This window comes from Anopheles funestus, chromosome 3RL (genome assembly GCF_943734845.2).
Source record: "Anopheles funestus chromosome 3RL, idAnoFuneDA-416_04, whole genome shotgun sequence".
In the NCBI taxonomy this organism is placed as follows: Eukaryota; Metazoa; Arthropoda; class Insecta; order Diptera; family Culicidae; genus Anopheles; species Anopheles funestus.
The window spans coordinates 7,922,079-7,948,451 of NC_064599.1; the positions used below are offsets into that span (position 1 = coordinate 7,922,079).

At 44.0% G+C, this 26,373-nt stretch overlaps 5 protein-coding genes across 8 annotated transcripts; 3 read left to right on the plus strand and 2 right to left on the minus strand.

Moving 5' to 3' along the window:
- Positions 1-343: 343 nt before the first annotated feature.
- LOC125770664 (putative serine protease F56F10.1) lies at positions 344-2,384 on the plus strand. Its single transcript, XM_049440566.1, has 2 exons — positions 344-1,782; positions 1,851-2,384. Exons 1-2 carry the CDS (start codon positions 681-683, stop codon positions 2,261-2,263), a joined length of 1,515 nt encoding a protein of 504 aa, XP_049296523.1. The 5' UTR covers positions 344-680; the 3' UTR covers positions 2,264-2,384.
- Positions 2,331-5,595, minus strand: LOC125770644 (cilia- and flagella-associated protein 52). 2 transcript variants are annotated; one of them, XM_049440543.1, is made up of 6 exons: positions 5,445-5,595; positions 5,228-5,382; positions 4,271-5,154; positions 4,020-4,198; positions 3,121-3,949; positions 2,331-2,901 (listed from the first exon to the last, which is right to left on the minus strand). In XM_049440543.1, exons 2-6 carry the CDS (start codon positions 5,289-5,291, stop codon positions 2,431-2,433), a joined length of 2,427 nt encoding a protein of 808 aa, XP_049296500.1. In that variant the 5' UTR covers positions 5,292-5,382; positions 5,445-5,595; the 3' UTR covers positions 2,331-2,430. The 2 variants fall into 2 exon arrangements, with proteins under 2 accessions (XP_049296500.1, XP_049296499.1); XM_049440542.1 differs by having other exon boundaries at positions 5,228-5,595.
- Positions 5,596-5,711: 116 nt separating this feature from the next.
- On the minus strand, positions 5,712-8,257 carry LOC125770725 (NEDD8-conjugating enzyme Ubc12). Its single transcript, XM_049440680.1, has 4 exons — positions 7,725-8,257; positions 7,512-7,645; positions 7,285-7,452; positions 5,712-7,077 (listed from the first exon to the last, which is right to left on the minus strand). The coding sequence occupies exons 1-4, from the start codon at positions 7,831-7,833 to the stop codon at positions 6,937-6,939; spliced, it is 552 nt and encodes a 183-aa protein (XP_049296637.1). The 5' UTR covers positions 7,834-8,257; the 3' UTR covers positions 5,712-6,936.
- Positions 8,258-8,539: 282 nt separating this feature from the next.
- LOC125770626 (uncharacterized) lies at positions 8,540-21,600 on the plus strand. Of its 3 annotated transcripts, XM_049440479.1 has the most exons (10): positions 8,540-8,808; positions 8,973-11,788; positions 11,858-12,068; positions 12,131-12,198; positions 12,272-12,928; positions 12,992-13,470; positions 13,540-13,859; positions 13,944-14,225; positions 14,296-15,057; positions 21,345-21,600. In XM_049440479.1, the coding sequence occupies exons 1-8, from the start codon at positions 8,707-8,709 to the stop codon at positions 14,175-14,177; spliced, it is 4,887 nt and encodes a 1,628-aa protein (XP_049296436.1). In that variant the 5' UTR covers positions 8,540-8,706; the 3' UTR covers positions 14,178-14,225; positions 14,296-15,057; positions 21,345-21,600. The 3 variants fall into 3 exon arrangements, with proteins under 3 accessions (XP_049296436.1, XP_049296435.1, XP_049296437.1); XM_049440478.1 differs by having other exon boundaries at positions 13,944-15,057; XM_049440480.1 differs by having other exon boundaries at positions 13,944-14,507.
- Positions 21,600-24,199, plus strand: LOC125772228 (zinc transporter 1). The gene is made up of 8 exons (XM_049443695.1): positions 21,600-21,776; positions 21,853-21,977; positions 22,073-22,170; positions 22,253-22,374; positions 22,820-22,951; positions 23,022-23,409; positions 23,536-23,663; positions 23,996-24,199. Exons 1-8 carry the CDS (start codon positions 21,600-21,602, stop codon positions 24,197-24,199), a joined length of 1,374 nt encoding a protein of 457 aa, XP_049299652.1.
- Positions 24,200-26,373: the final 2,174 nt, after the last annotated feature.

A 26,373-nucleotide genomic window follows, 5' to 3' on the forward strand; every position in this document is an offset into this window, starting at 1 on the left:
TTCGTGCGGGCGGGAATATGCGAAAATATCCAATGCTTTGGAACTGAATTTAAAAATTACGGTTAAATCTTTTTTCTCTGCAATAAAACATACGCGAAATTACTGTAAAGAAAATCTTGTAAAAAATCTACGATTCTTTATTGCTATAAATGAGTCCAAAGTATAGTTTGTTACTATTTAAAAGTAAGTTTCTTATCACATAAACGGTTACGGCTAGTTAATACCCAACTAAAACTAAGGTTAGCGAGAAAAGTTAAAACCATTCGGTAATTTGCTTGTTATCTAGAAAAGCTGTCTGGCATGTATCTGCTGCAATATCCTCCCATTCTCGCATAACTTTGCACTGGGCGACAAAAGGAAGCAAAGGGCAACAAACTGCCAAGGGTTGAGCTCGCACAAATTCGATTAGCCTGTTGGTCGCAGCAGCGCAGGGTCAATGCGAGTGAGAAAGAGAAAATTGATAATAGTTATCAGCGTAGGGATTTGTTTAAAACAACGCTGGCCCGTCCGAACAACCTGCAGTTGTGTCTCACAGGACGGGGAATTCGGTCAACAATCATCATTTCGGTAGTTCGCTTCGTACCCAGTGATACGACGTGTCCCCTTTCTTGTGTTCCAACCTTCTACAGTATCCCGTGCGTGTTTGTGCAAGACGTGTCTCTGCTTCAGCCATAAGCAAAATGGCTAACAAATCCTTGATTTTAACTCTTCTGAGCGTAATCCTATTGTTTGGAGATGGCGAGGTTAATGGACTGCGTAGATTCTGGCGGGGAAAAATGTTCCAATTGGATGGCCCGAGTCGTACGAGGGATTTCGTGACGTATACTGCAACCCAGGCGGTTCCCGATCTGTGGTTCGAGCAACAACTAGATCATAATGATCCTACGAACGACGCAACATGGAAGCAGCGATACTATGTCAACGACGAGTTCTTCAACGCTTCAGATTCCAACGCACCTGTATTTATCATGATTGGCGGCGAGGGTGAGGCCACGGCTCGCTGGATGCATGAAGGAGCATGGATCCATTACGCAAAAGAGCACGGCGCTTTATGCTTCCAGCTCGAGCATCGATACTACGGCAAAAGTCATCCGACGGAAGATCTTTCTACGGGCAACCTCGCATATCTTACCTCGGAACAGGCGCTCGCTGATCTAGCATATTTCATCGTGGCTATGAATGAAAAGTATCAACTCAGGCCAAATCAAAACCGTTGGATTGCTTTTGGCGGTTCTTATCCAGGTTCGCTCGCCGCGTGGTTAAGAGAAAAGTATCCTTCGCTGGTGCATGGAGCTATCAGTTCTAGTGGACCGTTGTTGGCTAAGATTGATTTTGACGAGTATTACGACACCGTCACCCGTTCGCTCGCACGCTACTCAGCAGATTGTGTTGATGCGGTACGCAGTGCCTTTCAACAGGTGGAAACGCTCCTGAAACACATGATCGGTCAGCGAACGCTGAACGACAAATTCAAGCTGTGCGATCCGGTAGAGAAATCGATCGCAAATCCGCTGGACATTGCTAGCTTGTTCGAAGAATTGGCGAGTAACTTTGCCGGTGTGGTGCAGTACAACAAGGACAACAGTCCGCATAGTTCGGTGACGATCGATGAGGTGTGCGACGTCATGGTGAACCAGAGCATAGGAGCACCGGTCAGCCGGCTAGCGGAGGTCAATTGGATGCTGTTAAAGTTGTCTAATATGACGTGCCTGGACTATGTGTACGACAAATCTATACAGGAGTTAAGGAATACTTCATGGGCATCTAGTGGAGCCACCGGAGGTAAGAATTTTTCTGCAAATGAGCGAAACACGGAATTATATGAACGAACGTTTCCATTTTCATACTAGCACGACAATGGACCTACCAAACGTGCAACGAGTTCGGCTTCTATCAGACGTCCAACAATGCAAGCTTAGTGTTTGGCGATCGCTTTCCGGTAGAATTTTTTGTTCGCCAATGCGCCGATGTGTATGGTGCTCGGTTCGGGTCGCAATCACTTACACGGGGCGTCTACCGAACAAACACCATTTACGGCGGGCTTGATCCAGCTACCACTAATGTTCTGTACGTGCATGGTAATATCGACCCTTGGCATCGACTGGGACTGACGGAAAGCAACGACATCCACATGCCTACGATCCTGATCGATGGCACCGCTCACTGTGCGAACATGTACGAACCGAAGGATAGCGATCCTCCGGAACTGAAACAAGCGCGCTTGGAAATCGATACCTACATTACGAATCTGCTGGCAATTTGAAGTAGAGCGTATAATGTACAACAGTTAAAAAGCTTGTATAGCAAAGCGCAAATCCTACGCAGCACGATTCATGATCAAAATACATATAAAATATAATAGAAAATAAACTTTTACACGATAATTTTTCGGTCGAGTACATCGCTTACGGTTTCGCTGAGTCTTACGGTTCATTTGGAACCTTTCCCTGCTGAATTCGTCATCTCCTTTTGTGCAAAAGGCGATTGTTCTGAAAGACGATTCTGACTGCCCGTTGAATGCTGCGAGCGAGTTTCCCACTGTTCCTGATCACCATCCGCTAATGAAGCTGTGTCAACGCGCGGATCGATCGTCGGTTGTGCGTTCGGGTCGATCGCTGGACATTCGGCAATTTGACTCGCACGTGTAGACCTACCAGAGGCATGCACACGGATGTCCTCGCTGTTGCGCGTTCCCCCGGGAAGGATGACCCCACGCGCACCGGGCAATAATGGAGTCGTTTTTCTAGACGCATCGCGCGAACCAGCTGCTTGTGAGGAGGAACTTTTGACCGGTTTATTCACCACGACAATCGGTGTCGGTGGCTTCACCGCTTTGGCAGCGGCAAGCTGTTCGTCATTTGTGGGCTTCAAAATATCGTCGGGTATTTTAATGTGAAACTTCTGTAACGGCAAGTAAATTGAACGTGGTGTGTTGCGTCAACGAGCATGTTACATCACACGGATTAAAACTAATCCCTAGTATGAAATGCGAACAGGAAAGAGCAAATCAGTGTTCTCGTGATAACGTAAGCAAATTACATAAAGTGCAGTAAGCGTTCAAGGTTTTCACTGGGAGCCACATTGAATTTAAATTATTGCTTTAAAGCTACATCCACTTACCTCCGGAACTTTCCAAACAAAGATTCCTCCATCGCTTGAACCAGTCACCAGAAACTTCCCGTTTGGGCTGTAGCGTGCGGATGTGATCGCACTGGCATGCCCTATGCCAACTGCAACCTCCACACCGAGTTGATAGTTCCACAGACGCACAATCTGATCGGTGCCTGCCGACACAAAGTACTCGCCCATCATGTTCATGTCGATGGCATTGATCGGTCCCGATTTCGATCCTTCCACCTCTCGCACCAAACTGCCATCGTAAGCTTCCCAGTAACCGATAAGCTTATCAGAACCTGCCGTGAGTATTTGCACGCCGGTGGGAAAATACTGCGCGGCAATAAATTGTGTGTGCGCAAAGATCACGTGCTTCCGTGTGAGTCGTATCAAATCCCAAATTACGCACGATCCGTCCCGCGACGCAGACACCACCTCCGTGTCGTAGCTGTTGATGTGTACCGATTCGATCGGACCGTAATGCTCCTTTAGCACACCGATCAAACTCTGCACGTACGGATCGATCTTCCATACGCGCACCTGCCCTTCAATACCACCGCTGACCACAATCTTACCGTTGCTCGTTACGGCCACCGACGAGCATCCTTTATTGTGCGCATTCGGAATGGCATAGATCAGCTTGCCGGTAAGTGGTGTAAAGGCACGAATCACTCCATCATTCCAGGCCGAAATAATGCTCTTTCCATCGCGGCTAAACACGATCGAAGATGAGGCAAAGTTGGGCACCACAATACGCAATAATTCCTGCATTTTGGACGTTGACCAAATTCGGATCGATTCGTGGCTAGCGGTAGCAAAGACTAGCGAGAAGTTGCTGCAATGAGGGTGGAAAAAAGATTAGCTTAGCTCTGTCGTCATACGAACCGTAAGTAGAGTTCACTTACTAAGGAAATGCTATATCATACACCGCATTCGTGTGGCAGGTTTTGAGCAGCCGTAGACTTGAGGAAAAGTTAGCTAGTTCCAGTGAGTAAATCTCACAACCGTTCGTACCAATTAGAAGAGTTTCTCCATTGCGAATTTGAAGCGATGTAATCACACCATCAATTTTGGTGAATTGAAGCTAAAGTAAAAATGAGAAACAAAAACATTAAATCGCTATTAAATGGTACTCAACACAGCACTACACGCTTACCGATTTTAATTCCGGCCACGTGGGACCTCGATAGTTCTTAAAGTTGCAATTACGCTCCTGTACCATATCGATCGTCCCATCTCCCGCCCCGATAATTAACTTTCCATCTGGCAGCAGCAGCAAATCGCGCACACCGTAGTGATATTTTTCACAATCCTTCCCGGGCGGTTTTTTGGCATTGTGTTTCCCAAAGCACCCCAGCAGTACGGGCATTTTGTCCTGCGAAGGATCACTCGGGTTTGGATTGCAGTTGAGATTAATCTTCACGATGTCGCCACTCATCGTGCCAACGTACAGTGTATCGTCATTCGGAGAGATACGCATTCCGGTGAATTCTCTTCGCAGCTTGCCCACGGCCACGTCTTGCACCGTGAGACGCTTACGTTCCCGATCAATGTTCCAGACGCGTAAATTTTGATCGCCACCGGATACGAACGTTGTGAATCGCTTATTCAAGCTAGCCACCTTGGTCGCTTCACCGGTCGTTTCCTTGGTGGCGATTGTGCCACAAATGGCCGTTCGTTGTTCGATATCCCACACAATGATGGACCCACAATCTTTGCCACCGAGACTGACAAGAAATTGGTCGTTTGATGAGAAACACAACGATTGAACGCGAACGCGATGCAGCTCGTGTCGCGAGATTTCCTTCCGTGTTTCCCAGTCCCACACGATCACGAACGCCCGAAATCCCATGTGATTCGATTGACCCGATGCAACCATTCGTCCACTGGTAGAAATGTCCAGCGTGGAGATAGTATTCGTATGGCCCCGCAGGAAGGATTGCTTGTTTGTGGCGCACTCGTAGATTGATATTTCATTACCCAATGGAAACACTAAATGACGCTGGTCGGGGTGTACCCGTAGTCCACAAACAACATGTCCTGCAAGAAAAGGTTAAAAAAAACCACATAAGTAATTGGTGTTCTTAGAGGTAAACGACATTTTGAATACAACCGTCGAATCCTATGATGGCGGAGGGCTCCAGATTAGCTACTTCCGTTGGTTCTTCTACAGACATCTTGAAGGATTAGAATTCTACGACGTTTGAAAGGAAAATCCTGTTCGACTTTCAGCGCTGCAATCCGTAGCACCTTCAACCTATGAGAAGACTGTGCATTTTTGAGTGTACAAACTACCTTTAGCTGCAATGGTTGTTGTGAAACCAGCTTACATAGTTACCGATGGTTGCCAATGCTACTGGTTGGCCTGGCAACCCCCCATGTCTAGAATGTTTTTTCTCTGAACGGCAAAGGAATTACGACGTCGAAGCACACGCAACAAGTGGTTTTATCGATATTTGCATCTCCTTTATGTACAATTATGCATATTCGTTACGAGAAGGAGAAGCATAAACATTTCTGGTACAACGGTACGGTACAGCACCGTCGAGAATTTGAATTTGTTTGATCAAATTAGTTAATAAAAATAGTACCGAATATACATTCATCTCCTGTTTTCATCGTTTATTTTCTGTTTTTTTGTTCATTATCCTATATATTGTTTATGCCAAGATTTTTTTTTTATTTTATTTGCATTCATTTGGGAGCGATCGGATTTGATGTTCTATTAATTGTTCTCTATTGTTTTGCGTAAGGTGCTAGGCTGTCCAATTTAGATAAAATGATTGGCAAATGGCAATGTTGCAGATCGCTTCTGAGCAGAGTCTCAACAATGGCAGTCACTATAAACTCAAGAGTATAACGAGGATTGCGAAACGTCCTGCCTTTTGCTAAGTGTTTTTGTGTGTGTTTTGTTTTAGACAAATGGAATCTCTATACTATCCTTCACGTTTAGCCACTAACTCTAGGCATGCGAGTGGAACACAATCTTCGTTATTATTACTAAAAAGTAACTCCAGCTATATACCAATTTCCTTTACCAATGCTTCTGCGTAGAGGTCCACTTCTTTTTTTTTTTGGGGGGAGCATATTCATCCATCGTTCATTAAACTTTAAGAAATTGTGCCTTGATCGACCGATTCAAGCTGTGCATCACGGACGCAAATCAGTTGGCGTTCAAGCAACATCCGACGCGTACCGTCTTCTGTAGAACAAACATACGCACGCAACCGCCAGACAGATAATGTACAGATAAGACGTGTTGCAAATGTCGTTGTGTGTAAGTTTATGTTCTCTACTGTTTTCCTCTCTTTTTCCGAGCTACTTACCATCAGCATCGAACAGATTTTCCAGTGTAATGTATTTGCTTTGAGCTGCAACCTGCGCTTTTTCGCTATCTAAACATGTTGCTCTCTCTCCAGTTCCTGTATAGTTTACTCCTCACTCTCTTCCGTCTATCGAAATAGAAATTTCATCACAATCTACAAGGCCAAACCTGCAGCTTCGTTCCGATGCAAACGACCGGGTTTTGTGTTTGTGTTCTTCTGTAGCTCCTGATCCTTGTATTTGCTTTATTGTAACTATCGTTGCATTGTGGTGCATGTATGGGTCTATTTAGTGAATAATCTGGATCACGTTCTGGATATTTAGGGTTTGTTTGCACTCCGGTTTGACTCTTCAACGCCTTCCGGGCTTTCGACACTCAATCATGCTTGCTTGTTCGTGGCATTTTTAATTATAATTAAAATCTATATAATAGCGCCCACCAATCGTAAGAATAATTAAATAAACGCAACATGTAAGGGTTAATTTCGAATTTATATATCACTTGAGACAGCGCTGGAAGTACGTCGCGCCAATATAGTTGCCGCGCATCGCTTTGAAAACGTTGTGCTCGAACAGGCGTCGATTGGTTTGCAACACTTCAGCAGCTTCCCGATTGAGTGGATCCTCCGGATTCGGTTCCTAAGGTAAGATCGAGCAAGAAAAATGTTCAGTATACGCATACAACCACAAGTTTGGGACGAAAAGCACAACACATATCCACAATGAAGGGGACAAAGATCATGTTGGCGCTTTTGGCACCAGTTTCGATTACGCAGTAGAGCTACAAGCTTTGTTTTTGTGGTGACCGAACCGAAACAGAGTTGTGACAAGGGTATAGATACGTACCAAGAACAAGTACTGCAATCCATACACGATCGAGTTGATCGTCAGTACCGGTTTCCAGTCTTCACGTAGAATGTTCAAGCACACATTACCCTCAAGATCTATGTTTGGGTGGTAGACCTGGGTTTCACACTTGACCTTCGGAGGTTCATGAGGGTAGTTCGGTCCAACCTAAAATCAGGCAGAAAGTTTACGTACATGCTTACGAATTGTGCGGCACAGACACATACCTTAAAGTTGAACACGAAACGACCCCCCTTATAGAAGCCCTCATCCGGACAGATGATGAGCTTGAAATTCAGCAAATCGTCCGGGTCCGGGAACTCGGTGGCACACGTCTTCGGAAGGTTTAGTTCATTGATATCTAAAGAAACACGTATAAATGTTGTATTATGCTCCGTAAACATTTGGTCATGGTACTGCCAGTGGAAACAAAACAATACCTTTAGTGATTCGCAGCTGTGCAGCAGTGAAAGTTTTTTTCTGTCCTCCGGCCTTCGGTGTTGCTTCACCATCTTTCTTTTGTTGTTTGAGGGAGAATAGTTTAATCATCGCTGGTGGTTTGGTTTGTTAGTGACAGGACGGTAATGAATGTACGGACTGTAACACGGCGGACAGCTACTCAAACCACGGGCTCCCGTGAAGGTGAAACTGCTGGTTCGATAGCTTTGTTGTTGGTGGTTTTCGGGTGCTGCTGCTACTTCCGTCGTAACACTTCGCGTACAACAAGAGGGTCAGTTCATAGGAAGTAGAAACGGAATACACACACGGTTACAGTGAATTCTCTTACAAGCCACCGATCGGAATGGCTGTGCAATTCACTAGTCCGTACGCGCTAATCACACCTGTTTTCTTTGCAGAACACGAAACAAATTTAACAACGCGTATATTTACGAATTTTTCGATAATATTTTCACTATTTTCTAGCGTTTTGCTAAATAGCCATATTTGTTGTGACAGCTAAGCTGTCCAGTGATGTTTATGGTGCGACGCTCAAGACTTGAAAGGGCGGTAATTAGCACCAATTGTTTGGAAACATCTTCTTCTCCTTTGCAAATAGGATTAAAATAAAAAAAAATCACGAAATATTTATCATTCTTTTGAAACATTTTTAATGGTTCCTTGTTATCATAAATCATCTTCGTTCCCGTTCGCCGTTGATCGTTGAATTCGTTCGTCGATTAATCGATTTCAGGCGCATTTGGCATTTCCAGAGAGAACGTTGTGTAGCCGCGACGTAGCCGCGCTCTCGATTCTCTTTGGTTTGCTTTGTTTTGATTTAAGTTCCCGCCAAACGCGATCGGATCGCACGTATTGTACAAACAGGGAAATTGCAACGTTTTCACAGTTTGCTATAGTTCGTAAAGGTCTACTCTGCACTTCGTGCACATCGTGATAAAAGTTTATGTTTGTTTAGGCAACATAATGGAAGATCAGGTGTTTCGGACAAAGTACCAAAAGTGTAAATACAGGGTAAAGCATTGGGAAACAGAGTTCAAGAAGAAATATGGCCGAATTCCGTCAAAGGTAAAGTGTTAACGAAAAGTCTAAAATGGGACACTCCAACTTACTAGCCCTCGATCCACATGTGACGAACTGTTCTTACTTTTATATGTATTTCCTATCGAATCAATGCAGCTCTTCTTATTTGTGACATTTCTAACACACAATAATGTATGTATTGTTTTTAGCTGGACATTCGCGATTCCCCTAGTGAGATTAAAAATTCGTACAAAATGTACTACCAACTGAAAACAACTCTTTTGAAGAACACTCTGCTGGAAGCATTGGACGATGACGACGATTTCGACGGATCATTAATGTCCCAAGAAAGTAGCTTTTTGAAAGAATCATGCGACCTTATGGGAACGTCGATGCTTTCCGGTACAATCTTCAACGATAGCGCACTGTCGGAAGGAATTACTTCGATGAACAGCTTGCTTACGAAACCGATCGCTAGTACCAGATCCGATTCTAACTTCGAAGCGGAAAAGATAGAGCAACACAATTTGGTCGCATGGCAGGGTGAAAAAAGTCGTAAAAGTGTTCCAACACCAAAAGAAGACGTTATCGAAACACCGAAACCGATAACACTCAAAGGAATCCAGCTAAAATCGCAATCGAGCTTGTTGATTCCTAAGCGTAATCCTCGTAAATCAGTTTCGCGTAATTCGTTCGGACTTTCATCACAAAGTAGCTCATCAGGCTTCAATGGAAATGAATCCAAAATGGTACTTCCAGATCTGGAAACCCTACTTACTGCCAAGTCGAAGGAGCTGGAATGTAATGTTTCGAAAGTGGAAGAGAAGCTTCCTGCACCACCGTTGGTGCCAACGTCAAGTGAACCGATCAATCAGCTCGATGAACGGTGGCTAAACCGGCAATCTGGGGGTGCGGCAGAAAAAGGTACACCTGTCATTGGTACCAACAGCGACCGTCCAGCGACCATTACTAACTATGGATTGCGAAACATAAATGTAGCCTCGTTGGCATCGGCGACCAGCTTCGGTATGTCGTCGTTAAGTGTTGCGGACAAAAGCAGCGTGGAAGCAGCGCCAAAAACACTTGCAGTGCACGCTGGCGTTCAAAATACTGCGTACGATGCAGTGGTGCAGTCGGATTCGGATGGAGTGGTAGAAAACTCGGAAGACGAATCGATAAAAACGTCCCCGGGGATGATGCACATTGCTAAAAAGCGTAAAATTTTTACTGCCATTAACCGTAGTACGGAAGAACGTACGGAAAAGGAAGTAAAATCTTCCATTTCACCGGAAGATTTGCAACAGGATCAAAAGAAGGACGTAGAAAATTTGGACCCACAAGAGATTGTGGCAGAACAAAACGAGACTGCAAAGGTAGTGACAAAGAAACGGGGAAACAATAAAAAAGCTTCAAACACAAAATCGAAACCAACTACAAAGAGGCTTACAGAAAAAGCAAAAACTGTTGTTGTCCCACGGGCTCGACCGAAGCGCACGAACGCTCGAAAAGTAAGCACCTACACAGAAGGTACTGTGGAAGGCATGGAAGAAGAGCCTGGGCTGGCATTCTCTACTGACGACGAGGACAGAGATCCTGATTATAAGGAACAGATGATCGAGAAGGATGGTAAATCGTTAGAAACAGAACCAGAGTCTGATGAGGAAGAGAAACCGAAAAAACGTTCACCACCAAAACAGGCGAAAGTTCCTCGTACTTCTCTGCCGAAAAAACTAACCAAGCAGGTACGACGGACGGTCAAAAGCTCCAAGGTAGTTTCCCCAAAGCTTAGTCCCGGTTCATCAAAACCGGCCGGCAAAGGAAGAAAGTCAAAACAACTCGCACAGCGTAAGATCGATGTTGAGGAAGAGGACGACTCCGTGAACGAACCACAAGAGTACGTACCCGAGTTCGGACTTGATCGGCTGAAAAGCATTCCACGAGTCGATATAAATGAACTTGTGCGAGATGCAAAAATTGCGAACAGTTTCATTGCAGGTGCCATGGGAGGTTCTGCGCTCGAAGCATCTTCCGGTCCAACGAATGCTGCCTCCACAAGTGGTAAGGGTAAGGCACTGCGCAAAAAGCTAGCGGCCGGTAAACAGAACGAAAACTTTGTGCGCATCGACTTGCGTAGGAAAGTGTTCGTCAAGGGCAAGAAAACGATTAACTACAGCCGATACAAAAAATCGCAATGGAAAGCAAAAAAGATTGCAGCATTGAGCGGTCCCGATATGGACATGCGTGGATGCGACGGAGGTGTACTGATGTGCTTCCAGTGTGGTGGCACTGGTCACATGGCGTTTCAATGCAAGAAACCAGCTGCGGATAAGCTTCTTCCTTACGATGCGGATACGGTAGAAGATTCCGCTTTTCCTACGCTCGAGGAAGCGGAAGCAATGGTTAAATCGCAAACAGTGGTGGCGCATTCGAATCGTATCGAGTGTCTACCACCGGTTGCAAATCCGACATGGAAGGAACAGGAAGAAGAACGAGTGACGGAACCTACAGATGGCGAAAAGGAGGAACCAATACATCCGGAAGACTTGGAGGACGAATTCGAAGAAGAAAACGATACGAAACATTCGCAGAGTGATTCTTCTAAATTGGCTTACATTGGCCACAAAATCCCGGAAGATTTCCTTAAACAATCAAAACTTCTGGAGGCAACCGTGTCGGGCGGGTTTAAGGGTACGATTGAACCCCTTTACGATCAGCATCCGGATAGCGGCCTGCCATTAACGCCTTCAGAAGTTTTCGATGCTTTGCGTATGTTTGGTCACAAAAGTTTCCGTCACGGTCAGGAACGGGCCGTAATGCGAGTGTTGTGCGGATTGTCCACTCTTGTGACGCTCAGTACAGGTGCAGGTAAATCGCTCTGCTATCAACTTCCGGCCTACCTTTATCGTCAGAAGCGCAACTGCATTACGTTGGTGATATCACCACTCGTGTCACTGATGGAGGATCAGGTGCACGGAATGCCGGACTTTCTAAATGCTCACTGCCTTCATACAAACCAGACGCCGAAGTAAGTAAATGTGGCGACGAAGATACTTTTAGATGATGCTTGCTTACATGTGTCCCCCTCACGGTTTAGGGTTCGCGATCGTACGATGCAAGCGATAAGTGCTGGCGAAGTAGACGTTCTACTGATTTCACCAGAAGCGATCGTAGCGGGTGAAAAATCGACCGGGTTTGGATCATTGTTGCGCCAGCTTCCACCAATCGCATTTGCCTGTATCGATGAAGCTCACTGTGTGTCCCAGTGGAGTCACAATTTTCGCCCCAGTTATCTGATGATTTGCAAGGTTGGCGCAACGAACGCCAATACAAATCCACTCGAACTTTCATACAATATTTTTTCCTTCAGGTTTTAAAAGAAAAGCTTGGTGTTAAAACGATTCTAGGTCTTACCGCAACGGCCACTGTTCAAACGAGGCAAGTAGAGAAAGGACGATCAGTCCGGAGGATGATGGTAAATTTAACACTTGATCGTGATGTTTCTTTCTAGACAAAGTATCGTTTCTCATCTTTCGATACCGGACGGACTGCGGGGAATAATTAGCGATATTCCACTTCCCGACAATCTGCTGTTGACTGTTTCGCGTGACGTTAATCGCGATGTAGCGCTAGTAGAATTGCTTCAATCGGAACGATTTAATTCTCTTCAATCAATCATTGTGTATTGCACACGTCGGGATGACTGCGAACGGGTGGCTTCGTTCGTACGCACCTGCTTCCAGGATGCGGCTCGTGCTGCAGCCGAGGCGAACGCGCACAAGCGCAAACGATTAAACTATGTTGCAGAACCGTATCATGCCGGTATGCCTGCATCTCGCCGTCGCACGATACAGAACGCATTCATGAGCGGGGAGTTGCGTATTGTCGTGGCCACGATCGCATTCGGCATGGGTATCAACAAGGCGGACATTCGGGCTATCATTCACTACAACATGCCCAAAAACTTTGAAAGCTACGTACAAGAGGTGGGTCGCGCTGGACGCGACGGATTACTATCCCATTGCCATCTGTTTCTCGACAACAAGGGCAACGATCGTAACGAACTGCGGCGATTCATTTACGCGAACTCTATCGATCGTCATGTGATCAGGAAGCTGCTGCAGAAAATCTTCGTACCGTGTGCTTGTGCAAAGATTCTCAAGAATAAGTTGGTGGTACTTGGTTCGGTATACGCAAATTTGTTACTTTTATAATGTTATTATCTTTACAGAGATCTAGCGCAAGATTTACGAGAGGAATTGAAAGCGGTAAACGGTATCGATTGGGACACAAGCTTCGAAGAGATTTCTCCGACCGATGGGGGAGTGCAAACGGGTGTTAGGAAGCGTCTCTGCCCGGGTCATGAAATATGTTTTTCGATAGAATCTACCGTGCAGCAGTTAGATATTCCAGAAGAAAACATTGCGACCTTTCTATGCTACTTGGAGCTGGATGAGCAGCGCTACATACAAGCGCTTAGTCCGGCATACACAATGTGCAAGGTGATGTCGTATGGCGGCGCACGATCATTGCGACAGGCAGCTAAGGAATGTGCACCGCTGGCAATGGCATTTGCACTCGATCTGAAACGTGGTATATCGCATGCCACCTCGACTGTTATCGAGTTTCCAGTGATTGACGTAGCGTCCGCCATTGGTTGGGACAGCGGAGTGGTCAAGTATCAGCTGAAGAATCTCGAATGGACTACGGGTATTATAGCACTGACAGTCCGACTCTTACAATACTGGTATTAGCTAATGTTAATCATTTTCTCTGCAGTAAATAATGCTCGCAAACGATCACCACTATCGGTGGTGTTCTTTGATCTCGGGTTTCGAATTCGTGCTCCTGGCGATTTGACGGACGAAGAACTAGATCACGCTCTAGATGGGCTTTACGAACGTGTTACCCGCCAGGAACGTACCCAGCTTGCTCAGCTACAGTACATTTCGGAAGCATTAAGCTCGGTATGCTTTAACAGCATCGGTCCGGTAAGTCGAGCGGATTGTCCCACCGGACCGTCAGATAAGTTGAAAACGGTTGTGAGAAGCTACTTTACGACCGATATTAGCAAGGAAACTATAGAAATCCTGCCGGAGGTAAGTATCATCAGCAAATGAATCGCTATTTGACTTATTTTTCTGACTGTTGATTGATGAATGCGTTTCCCCTCTACACACCAGCCGGACGATACGACGGACGAGCAGCTGATAGCGGACATTCGCACCACAATATGTCGCTATCCGGAAAATAACTTTACCGGACGCGCGATAGCAAGATTATTTCACGGCGTACAAAGTCCCAACTACCCAGCATTGATGTGGTCGAGATCAAATTTCTGGCGTTCGTACACCAAAACTGATTTCAATCGGATCGTGCGCCTAGCCAATGCGGAAATCGTACGAATGAGGACTTGAGTTGTTAGTGGCGAAAGTAGAAATGAAAACCGTACAACGTTTAGAAAGGTATACAACTGTTCAAATAAATGTTTCTGTTAAATATCCATTTAAATTTAAACTTTTGTAAACACACCAGCGAAAAGGCATCTACCGAACGGATTGATCAGGCATAGTCAACTTCCGATTATAAACAAAGCGATGCTGTCAAACGCTTCATCTCGAATACTCCTGCGGGGAAAACAACGTTTGTTTCGAGGAAAATTGCATTATTCATAATCCAGCACGGTCGGGTAGAAGAGTTCTGCAATCATATTGCAATAAAAGTGAATTATCATCAACCAACTGAAGGTGCGTACAAGAGTTCCAGATCGTTTGCCAAGACCCACAAAGAAGACTTACCAAAGAGAGTGTGTGCGTGTGTGCGTGCGCCCGCGCGCGTGTGCAAGAGTGTGTTGTTTCTTATCAATTGTCAAACAGTAGAAAAGCAACCACACGAACAATCAGTGCAGTTTTCGTAGGAATCTCGGCACGCACGGGTCTTTCGCTGTCCGGTTTTTGGGGGTGGTCGTTGCTATCGTACGGGTAAAATCGGCCACTACTGCAGTGAACGGGTTCCATCGGCGGAAAAAGACGCCCTGTGTGGTGAAATTCGGGACAGCCAAAGTGCTGGCAAGAAGAAAAACGTAGTGGAAGCACTGTACAGCCAGAGCGAAGCAGTGGTGTTGGCGTGGATTGTCGCGGGTGTCGCTAACGGGTTGCATATTAACGAGCACAGTGCATGCAGTCGTGAGGCATAGATATAGCACACAGTGCAATTCTTTACCCATTACAACGTGCACCTATAGTGGCCAATAGTGTGTTCTACGCGAGTCCGGAAACGGTGACCAATCAACGAAAGGTGCGTCATTATTTGGGAAATTTATTGGCGAACGAATATTCCAAACTTTCCAGCAACTCTCTACCACGTTGAACCTTGTAGGCTAGTGAGGAATTTTCTCGATTGCTCTAGGAAGGGCATGAAGAGCACGATGTCTCTGATAGGCGATTGAAAAACCGATTGTTTCTGGAATAACGCCGTCCTTGGTGTCGAGATACCTAAGCAGGCCAAGGATTTAACAACGTTGCTTTAATCGACACGGAAACGAGTTAGTGTGTGGGGAGAAAATCCGTGTACACAAACACGATGGTGCGTAGAAAAGCGTTGCAAAGGGGAAAAAATTGCACATTGCATCTCATATCAACACATAGCACGATTATTGTACCCAGAATTGATCCCGATGTTGACGTGATCTAGGTTCAATCTGGGCCGTTCGGGCACAAACACGCGTCCATCGCGTCTCACCATTCCCTGTCCCATTTAGCATGCCACCTCCTTATATTACATCTTTGCATATCTCGCATTCTCCGCCAAGAAGTGTTCTCTCCTGATATCCATACGCTTTAGCCTGATTGAAAGTAGCGTGCTGGTCTCCTATGGAAAGATGCGGAACCAGGGGACACAGCAGTGCTCTTTGTCGCGCTCGCACGTGAAGCAATCTTTCTTGGCTGGCATTTTCACCCGTCCCGTACTACTGCTAGAAACAATTTTGCACTCGGTACCAGCCGGAACATGGGCGCAGAAAGAAACAAAGCAAAAGTAAAGAGAGGGTGTACGGAAATGAAAAAAAATGTATTCACGCGTCTCTCAAGCATACTGTGCTGGTGGTGTCGTAAAAACGACTAGAACCGTAACGGTGGTCTTCGTCAGAGGCCTCTTTAATGCTGCTTACGAGCCAGAAGTACGAAGCAATGGAAAGTCATACCGCGAACTCTGGGGTAACCCCAGCGACGAGAATTCTCTTACGTCAGCTGATGTTGAAGTTAATGTTGATGAAGCATACAACAAACAAAGCCGTACGCAGAAACTTAATATCTAGAGCCATTTGTACATTTTGGCCGTGAATTATGAGGAGAGATTTTAGGGCAGGAATTTTTAGCGAATTCTAACAAAAAATAACCGGCCGTAAGTGGACTCGGGAGACGTTGTGTTCGATGATTATTTGTTTCTCCCCAAACTGAAGAGAGTGTTTGAAGTCATGATCTCTCTTTGTGTTTGCTCTTGTATCACAGCAGAAACATGTATACTCAGCAAAAGGAAACGCATTATCCGGGAAAACTCATTACTCGATGGAAATTTACTATCAATATGCGCGCACTTGGTTGCACACGGCCTACTCTTTCATGTTGTTTTGCTGTGATATTCTTTTATGGTTACGATTATTGTTTTATTTGCATACTTACTTACTTAATTTGTTTCATTACGTTTGTAGTATTGCTTCGTAATAGCATAATTGGCGTTGAAATGATATCAATTCAAACAAAATTCTATACTACAATTCAGCTTGTTATTAAATATCTATAAATAAGGAAACACATCATAGTGCGAGCAAAAAGCTATTCAGTATGAGGGAATCCCATGACCACGACCTGATCTGGTCAACCTTCGATAGCAAAAAAAAATCACCTGCATTCGTTAAGAATCGCTACATCGACACGACTGCGTACTTCGTCTAATACCGCCTATTTCGATAGGTTTTCTACATTGTTTTCAGAAATGTTTTCTAAATGTACCTACATTAATCACAAAGAATGTATCTAATAATCAGTAATTAACGTTTTAGGAAGATTTATATTTCGAAGCTTGAAATTGGAAGGTACCTACCAAAAGCAAACAGTCATCAGTGTACAATTAATTTGTGCGGAGTTGTTTGTGTTGTCAGTCACTTTTACAAGAAATTGTTGGTAAGGTAAAGGAAGGTAGGAAATTGTAGTTAGCACAAGGTTTTGCAGGAATTGAAGTCGATGTTTTTGTGACTATTGGAATGGTAATATTGTGCGAAGATGGTGTGAGTACCATCTTGAAGGTGTGCGCCTGTACGTGCAGCCGATTCTAATGGGCGATTTTTAGGCTGATAAGCATTAAACGACCCACGCATTGTAATGCTTCCCGTAATGCCGAAAAACCTTGCGCAGTCCTGTTTATACCCTATTAGACACAAAAGACGACGAATGAGTTAATCTCTACACGCACCCAATTCGCTCATCCTACGGTATCGCTACGTGGAACTTCCTTATCTACGACAGTAATCGTGCCTTGTACGAGGTAGACCTCACTACCTGGTCTAGCAACAGAAGGGCACGTATTGCGAGATGATCGTACCAATTCTCATCGTGCATGATAAGTCCGGTCCAGAACCTTGTGTGTCATAACGGTGCACAGCGGCCCAAACCCAATAGGCCAATCGGTTTCGAACAGATTTGTCATTTTATGTTCCATCTTTCAACAATTTTGTATGATTACATTTTGGAATATAGCGCGCAACTGATCTATTGTTTGCAAATTTCACAGCACAATATGGGTACCTAGTAGATGCTAACGTTTGGCGAGGATGGTAAGGGACAACAAGCTTACACGCCCGCCGCTACGCCATCGTACGTTTTGTTTACTATGCGTGTTCCACTTTCCGGTAGGGGGGGCACATAACCGTTTTGAGCGTTATTCGTCACCGTACGGTTTGTTACTGGCAGGGAAAATAGGTCTCTCTTTCATTGCAGCGCTCGCAGCTCGCGGTAACCATGGCAACGAGAGCCAGCATGCTCATTAATTCCTAAGGTTTACGAGAACATGAACCAGCAGCAGCTACTAAAGGCAGTGCTGCAACCCTTTTGACGGGTGGTGTTTTCTACCGATCAAAGTAGCCCTTATCAGGACGTCAAAATGAAAGGGATATTGGATACAGGAGCTTACAATTTTACAGAGTGTGGGTATGTGTGTGTTTACCAAGCAACACGTGTCTGTTGAAACGGTGTGGAACGAGCTATTGCTAACCGTATGCGAAATTGTTTATTGAACAATCGAGGGTTCGTTTGTCGGTATATTATTGATTTATGGACGGAAGTATTAAAGCGACGTTTCGCCCGTTTGTTCTACGGATGTTCCTGTGGCCTTACAAGTGGATGGTCTTCCCACTATAATCGATTGCCATGATTAGTGGATGGCAAATTGAGAGCTTGCATAGGTTTTGTCCTTTAGTTTCTTGTTCCAAATTCCAAAACAAAGAAGGCAAAAAATGTGCTCTCGAACTAAGGTTACCCTGCGATATGGAGCATTAACCTGGAACAACCTTTGGCTTGAAGAGCCTCCACAAGAATCCTACGGCACCCCCAACAGTTATTTAAGTTTCACAGCCTTCAACATTTATACACGAGGGAAAATCATGTTTCAAGAATGAAACTTCTTGCATTCTTTTCATTTCTGCACCCTCTGTAGACATCATCGTCGCATCGCAAGTTCTTTGTCCAGCATTTAATCTGGTGAGATGCTACTAACGCTGGTGAATCGTTGGACCAAACGGATGCCCCTTTGTGTTTTACCGCGCGCCTTAAGATATTTGCTATTCGTGATTTCTTAGGAGCAGCATCACCACCATCATAATCTCTCCCTGTTTCATCTTGTGCTCTTTGTTTGCCACCGTTTTGGTAGTACGGTTTTTTTTATCCATCCCACCATTCCATGTGCTGTCTTTCTAGAACAGGTTCTTTTGGCCGTACAAGAAATAAAGTTTCATCTTGTTTTATGTTGTTTTTTTTTGGCAATATATCGAGGCCACCGCAACGTTGCAGGGTGCATTCTTCGTACTAGCATAGCCAAATGTCTGGAAACAGCTGGAAGAAGTTTGCTAGTGATATGAAGGAAAAAAAGCAATCTGAATTAAATTTTCGTTGTGGTTTCTGCACTTTTTTGACCGAAACTGCACACATCGTCGTCGTACCATATCGTTTAATTGGGAGGAAAAGATACACGAAACCCAAAAACCCAAGAGCTGTACCATTAAATTATTAGAAATGTTTTTATTTCTGTAGTACACTTTTTTGAGGAAAGAACAAAGCACTAGAAAGATACACAATAGTGTAACTTTGCTAATTATGTTCATAAAATGTCTAACACGGAGCTAACAGTTTTTACGTTTCCCCTTTTGCTATAATGAGAAATGTCCAACAATGTCCAATTTATGATCGATTAACAGAATGTCGTCATCATGTTCAAGGTTGATAAATTAACCGAACGTGCGAGTTGTGTTCATGATAGAAACATAGAGACATTGGGCAGCAAGACCGTCTGCATCGACTGCAATAGATTGCAACAAACTTGCTCTATCTAATCCAATGGTTTTTGGCGATTTGTGCACAATAACTGATACGGATGTGACAAATTCTCGAATGGCGAAAAATGTGAAATGTATCGGAACCTGATGAATCCCCGACAACAGATTAGCAATTGTAACATCATTGACTCTTGTATACGGTGTGCGATGGTTTGAGCGTGATAATCGTTTTTGAAGCACGATCGGAATGGCAAGATAAGACAGAAATAAGAATAATTGCTAAATAACATGGATTATGTGTACTCTTTCAGTTGCTTCTTGGTTGTAGCACAGCATCAAGCGATCAATATGCACATCCCTCAATATTATCCTTCAGCTATACCTTACATAAACCCCCAACGTCAAAAGGGTCGTGCTCGTGCTACAAAATAGTTGAGTAATTGGGTACAACAGTAGCAGATTGATCACTTGTTTGGGGTTTGTATGAAGCATGTACATTCCAAGAGATCGTATATGTTAAGCATGGAGAGAGATGCATCTTCCTTGCGATGGTGAAGTCAAAGGGAATGGAAGAGACATAACTCCCTTTCGTCCAAATGCGTGATAATTGCAATTGATTAATGAAACGATTTTAAACTGGATTGTGTCAGTCTTCCTGTAGTTGAAAGAGAGAGTGAGAGAGAGAACGAGAGAGTTATGGCTTCGGAATGTTAAAGCTTAATTGTCTAATATGCGATGATGCGATTGCTTGATTTCAATCCTCATCATCAGATCACTTTTGACAGATCAGCACGATCGCGTGAACCGGAAGAAATCATTTGAAGAACACTTTTACTATGCATTGTTTGCCAATTAGTGTACAGTATGGTACGGACATCTGCCAGGTCCCGCCGCAAAAATTCATATTACTATCTTAAGTAGAATCGATACTCTGTGAGAAGAGCATCACGATCGTTTGTCATACTAAAATTCCCACGAAGAAAGTTCCAATTTAAATATTATTTCAAATGCGCTGTGGAAGTGTAAAAAACACGTGAGCAAATAGCTACGATTGTAAATCGCTTTTATGGTTGTACTTTTTAAGATAAAGCTATTTCAGTTTTGGAACTCCTACTTATCTTTTCCATAGCTAGAGAGGTGAGTTACTTTTGTGTATACACATTAAAGGGGAGGATGTTTATTTGACTTGTAAAAAGAAGCCATCGTGAAGGGGGCGCAAAGCAAGAGAATATAGTCGCAATATTATCGTCTTCATTAACGATTCTCCAAAGCTGGTCGTGTCAAACCTTGAGCTCCTTTTGTGCCATCACATGTATACGGGTCACCTCGCATTACGAAGCGAATTGAGATCTGCGTCGGCGGAAACAACGAAATGTCGATGGAATGATAAACTTTTTTTTATATTGGAGAAGTTAGTAGTTTTTGTTGTTTATATACGTAAAAGTATTACATACAGTTCGTACTATTTATTACTATGTGAATATTTTGCTATGTTTTACGGTACATTTAGACAAAGTAGTTTAAATTAATTTTTCAAAAATGGAAAGAGTCGTTCAATGTTTCGTTAGAAGGTTAATAATATGAAAATAGCTGAAAATATCTCTACCTGCTTCAAAAATCCCTCCCAACTATTCGAATATTTGAACAAAGTAGTAACATGGTACGCATATTAAGTTGATTTATTTGGCCATACGGGTGCCATTCGTGACGGAATTGAAACGTTCATCATGATTGTCTGCTAGAACACCGATAGTACTGAACGAGTGCACGCCACAATGAGTTTTTAATATTTTCTTAATGTTTACCCAGACAAACTGATGTTATTGACCGGTAGTTCTTCTCGTAGACATAATGGAAGACAAAAGGAAAGTCTCCCGATTTGTAGTCATTGTCGAATGTTTGCTAAATGTTGGATATAATTTATAAACAATCTAGCAGAAACAAATCGATGATATTGGTTGTGGCGGAACATTTCTTACCGTCGTAAGCCTGTACTTGGATTGAAAATAAATAAAACTAATCGTTCTATTTCCTGCTTCAGTTTTATTTGTAGGAGCTGTCTCGATCGTCGACCCAATGCTGCCACCGATCGTGTAACGCTTAACGACGACGCCGGATTCCAACGGCGATCACACCAAACACATCCACACATCTACTCTTGCACGCACACTAAAGTACCTCAAGACGATTCGGGGAACCAACCCGGGGGGATAGCGGTAGAAGTAAAACTTTCCCGGAGAAAGATTAATTTTAGTTAATTATTATTTGGACAAAAACGACAAAATAGCAAGACAAAATGGCCAAATTCAGCGGGAAAAAGTGTCGCCTGTTGACGGTGATGTCGTTGACGGTGTTTTTCTTCTTTGTCGAAATCGTCGTCGGCTATCTGACGAACTCGATGGCCCTGGTGGCCGACAGTTTTCACATGCTGGGTGACATAGCGGCGCTTGTGATTTCCTTCCTGTCGATTAAGGTAAGTGTTTGTAACGTGAGTAACCGTAGCCGACGAAGCCGATCTAATCTGCTATGACCTTTTTCTCTCTTTGCAGATGTCACCAAAGAAGTGGTCGAAAAACACATTCGGTTGGGCACGAGCGGAAGTGCTCGGAGCGTTGGTGAATGCAGTATTTCTAGTGGCACTTTGCTTCAGTATTACCATCGAGGCGTGCAAAAGGTAAGAGCAGAGCGAGTTCGACCTGTGAATGGACCATTTTGGGACCATTCCGAAACAGGTACCTGTGTAAACATTGTTTCAATTTCACTCTACAGATTCATCGAGGTGGAACATATCCACGAACCGGAGCTGCTCATCGCAGTCGGTGTGATCGGCCTGTTGGTGAATCTGCTCGGACTTTGCCTGTTACACAGTGAGTTGAAGTGAAAGCGAAATCAGCTGTGGAGGAACCATGCACAGTACAGAGCGATAACGCATTTTCCTTTCATTTCCAGAGCATGGTTCAGGACACATTGGACATTCGCACGGCCTGTCGCAGGCAAAACAGATAAGCGGTTCGCATGGCAACCTGGGCAATGCGGACGACAACGAAGACAAATCATTCATGTATCAGCAGGTAAAGCATAATGTTTCCGATGCACAGTTAATCGTTTTATCGATAGTGGGTCGATATGTGCGGCAGTGTAATAGGTTGCGTGTTGGAGGGTTTTTTTTCGTTATTTTTTGTATTAACGGTGAACCTTATTTAATGACAGGCAAATGCTCCCCTAATACAAAATTTAAACCACCGTTGTTAGAGTAGTTAAGTTCCAGTTAGATGTGCACCCGGTACATTGTAGACAGCCAATCAATCACTTTTAACATTCACTTAATCGATAATTTCAACGAATATTGAATCTAGATGGAAGAGAACGAAGCGCTTACATTGTTTGTTGCGTAAAACTACTGCCACAAAGTGTTACATTTCCCTAGAAGTGGTGCAACCTCTTTGATTGATCATACTATCTATACCTAAACAGTTTTCAATAAGTATTTTTTGCTTGTTTCTTTTCCTCTCATAGAATGGTACAACGGCGAAAAAACCTTCCCACCATGGACATTCGCACGATTCCTCACAGATGAACATGCGGGGAGCTTTCCTGCACGTGCTCAGCGATGCACTTGGCAGTGTAGTGGTGATCATCAGTGCATTGGTGAGATTGTGTTTGGCTTTTTTTTGAAGAAGAACAATCCTAACACATTGCCCATTCTCTTTTATTGCAGATTGTTAAATTTACCGATTGGAAGTACAAGCTGTATATGGACCCGGCCCTATCGGTTCTTCTTGTGGCGCTCATTCTTAACTCCGTGTGGCCTTTGCTGCGTGAATCAGCGCTGATACTGCTGCAGACCGTTCCGACCCACATACAGGTAGATGCGATTCAGCGTCGTTTGCTGGAGAAGGTGGACGGTGTGCTGGCGGTGCACGAGTTCCACGTGTGGCAGTTGGCCGGTGATCGGATCATCGCATCGGCACACATTCGGTGCCGAAATTTGTCCGAGTACATGAAGATCGCCGAACGGGTGAAAGAGTTCTTCCATAATGAAGGCATCCACTCGACCACGATACAGCCCGAGTTTGTTGAGATTGAGGCACTCAATAGCTATTCAGGTATTGGCTCGGGGAACGAGAAGAGGGAGGGAGGGAGGAAGTAGAGAGAATTGATTTCCATACAGGAGGGTGTAGAATGTTCCTTTTTATTTATTGCTGCTTTTTTCGTTCGTTTGTCGCGTGCAGGTTCGGACGGATTTTCGAACAGCTTGAATGGCAGTGCAACGCAGGACTGCTGCGCCCTAGACTGTCCCACAACGGATGAAAGTAGTTGCATCAAAGCTACATGCTGCCAAAACAACAATAACGTTAAGGTACGTACCGTAAACAAGCTAGAGGGTCAACGTGAAGAACGATTCAATGAATTCCCAGTTGTACCAGTCAAGCGTGACGCGTTGTCTTTCGTTCGTTTCTGTGACAGTGTCGTTTGGTAGTCAACTAAATCAGTTTGTGTGTGTTTGTGGATGGGTTTTTTTACGCATTATTCTCATGATTTCTTTTTTTTTCTTTATTTTTCTTCACGTTTTATCATTTCCTTATGTACACTGCATGGGGTGTCCGATGTGGATCGGCTTTTTTCTTGTTCATTTGCATCGAAAACCACCAAAAACATGTCGAAACAAAACAACCTACGTGTATCCAATAGCCGGTGGTGGTAATCGATAAGGGCGCGGGCTGCAACAAGGAACCATCCGGCAGTAGAGCCTATGAAGGCGACCAGCCGGAAAGATTGTTAGACGCGGACGCGGGCTTTTCCGGCCGATCGAATGCTACCGATGCTTTGTTACCTGTCTCGGGGCAGAACTGTGACGAGGAGGAGGAAGAGGAACTAGACGATGAAAAGAAGTGAAAACCGGAAGTAGAAAACGGGGGTGGATGAAACAAAATCTACAAAGTGTGTTGTTCAATGTCTGGGAATAACACACGTGAAGACATGTGACGAAAACGAATGCTTAGGAAGACAGAAAGTAGAACGTAACTGGAAGATGTTCTACTCGATCAGGAATGAAGAAGAAAAAGGTGCAGTGCTATTTCCTCAACCAAAGGCCACTTACGGGTGTGATGAAGCGTGTGTCGTATGCGTTGAATTGTTTCGCTTGATTGCTTTTGAGAAACGGTATCACTATGAACATTGATCCGCCTTCAACCGGCAGGATCTGGTACTGGTGATGTGTTGAATTTATTTTACGCCTTACAGGAAGAAAAGAAACAAGAATGAAACAAAATCCAAAAGCGAGATTGTGCTCAAGTAATTTAGTTGTATTAAACTAGGCTATATTTGTATTTGCATTGTTGCATATATATGGACTTCTAGTTGGATAATGTGAAACTTTTTTTAAAACTAAATTAGTTTCCACGATTTGACGGATAAGAGTTTCTACTTTTTATTCTGTTGAAGTACAAGCTCCAACGTGTGATGGTTGAATGAGTTGAAAGTAGCAACAAGCTTCAGGATGTAGCTAATTAGTATTTATGATTGTTCATGAAATTCGTAGTATGACACAAAATTTCCATTTAGTTTACCACGGAACGTGTTCATCGCACGGTAAATTGTGTGAACGCGTGAGCGATGGGGAATACAGAAACGGTATGCGTAACATACAGAAGGTTAGATGGTAGGAATAGGACAATACAATAAAGGATCGATCGAAGGGAGCGTTTCACTTGCTGCTCACATAATTTGTTTTACGTGAGAGTGATCGTAGAGTTAAAGTGAATAACAAAAGTTATAAGTTATCTTAAAGATGGCAAATAATAGTATCTGCTGTAGATAAGTACGCATTCTACGTGTGGTAAATGAAAGGCTGGTTCCATGTACGATGATTAACTACCTCGGCAGTACAAACGATGCGTAGTCAAATTGTAGTATTATTTGGTAGTGAAATAAAAGAAAAACATATTCTCAGACTTAATTTACAAACAAAGAAAAGATCCGCTAAACGATTACTGATAAAGATCTTCAAAAAAGTTTACAAGGGATGGTATTAACGAGGGTTTACGCTTCCGAACATGGAAATAGCCAATTTGTAACATTAATGTGTTAATGGCGGGTTATTAGGGAAAAGTGTCCTTGTACACAACCCTGGTAGACAACGACAATGAGCGAGACATGTATAGGTTATGCGTGTATATGGTCTCTGGCGTTCGTGTGTGTCGTTTTTTTTTTGCTGGGTCCTGTATTCGAATCTTTTCCCACGCATGCATACTGTACCGTGTCTGTGGTGCGGCTCATTGTCTGGTCGAGTCTGATACTGCCAGTCGGAGTGTGCATTTTGCGCTGTCGCTAGTATTGCACATTTGCTGCAACCTGCAACTATCCCGGCGAAGAAGAGGGAAGCGTTGGAGAACTGGTGGGCAATGCGTTGCAACGCCTGGTAGAATGCTCCAGATCTAACCGACCCATAGAGTAGAGCTGTTGTCTCTCGCCTTCCTGTCTGGAAAGGTCCAGCCACATTCATTCCTGCACCGTTTCCACCGACTCCTCTCCCCGCATCGGCTCGACTGCAAATGCATCCCAATGTACAGGAGCTTTCCCGGTGATGTATCGGCAGGATCCAGTGGAAGGTACGGGAATGCGTTTGCGCAGAAGAAAAGCTCTTGTGCACTGGCAATTCCGGGTCTAGCGGGGTAAAGGAAATGAGAACACGAGTGCGCTTGGTACGGTTTTTGCTATTTGTGGGAAAATTATTGTATTTTAATACCTTTATTTGCCATCGTACAAATCCATTTGCCATCAAAATCGTATGGCAGTAAAACTTTGGCAATGAAAAGTGTAGAAAAAAATTAAATTGAATTAAATTGACATGCGTTCATTACTATTCTTATCACGCTTATTGTTTCGTTTGAATGCTATGCAAATATTGGCAAAAATGCTACCTAACAACCTCACAGTAGAAGTGGGTTTGTGTTGTGTGTCTATCAAAACAACGCCTGTATCTTTATCGATTTACTCAGTCGCGATGGTAAATAAACAACATCCGGTAGCTTCTAGGGAGATTGCCCTGTTCGGAAATAGTGCACCGG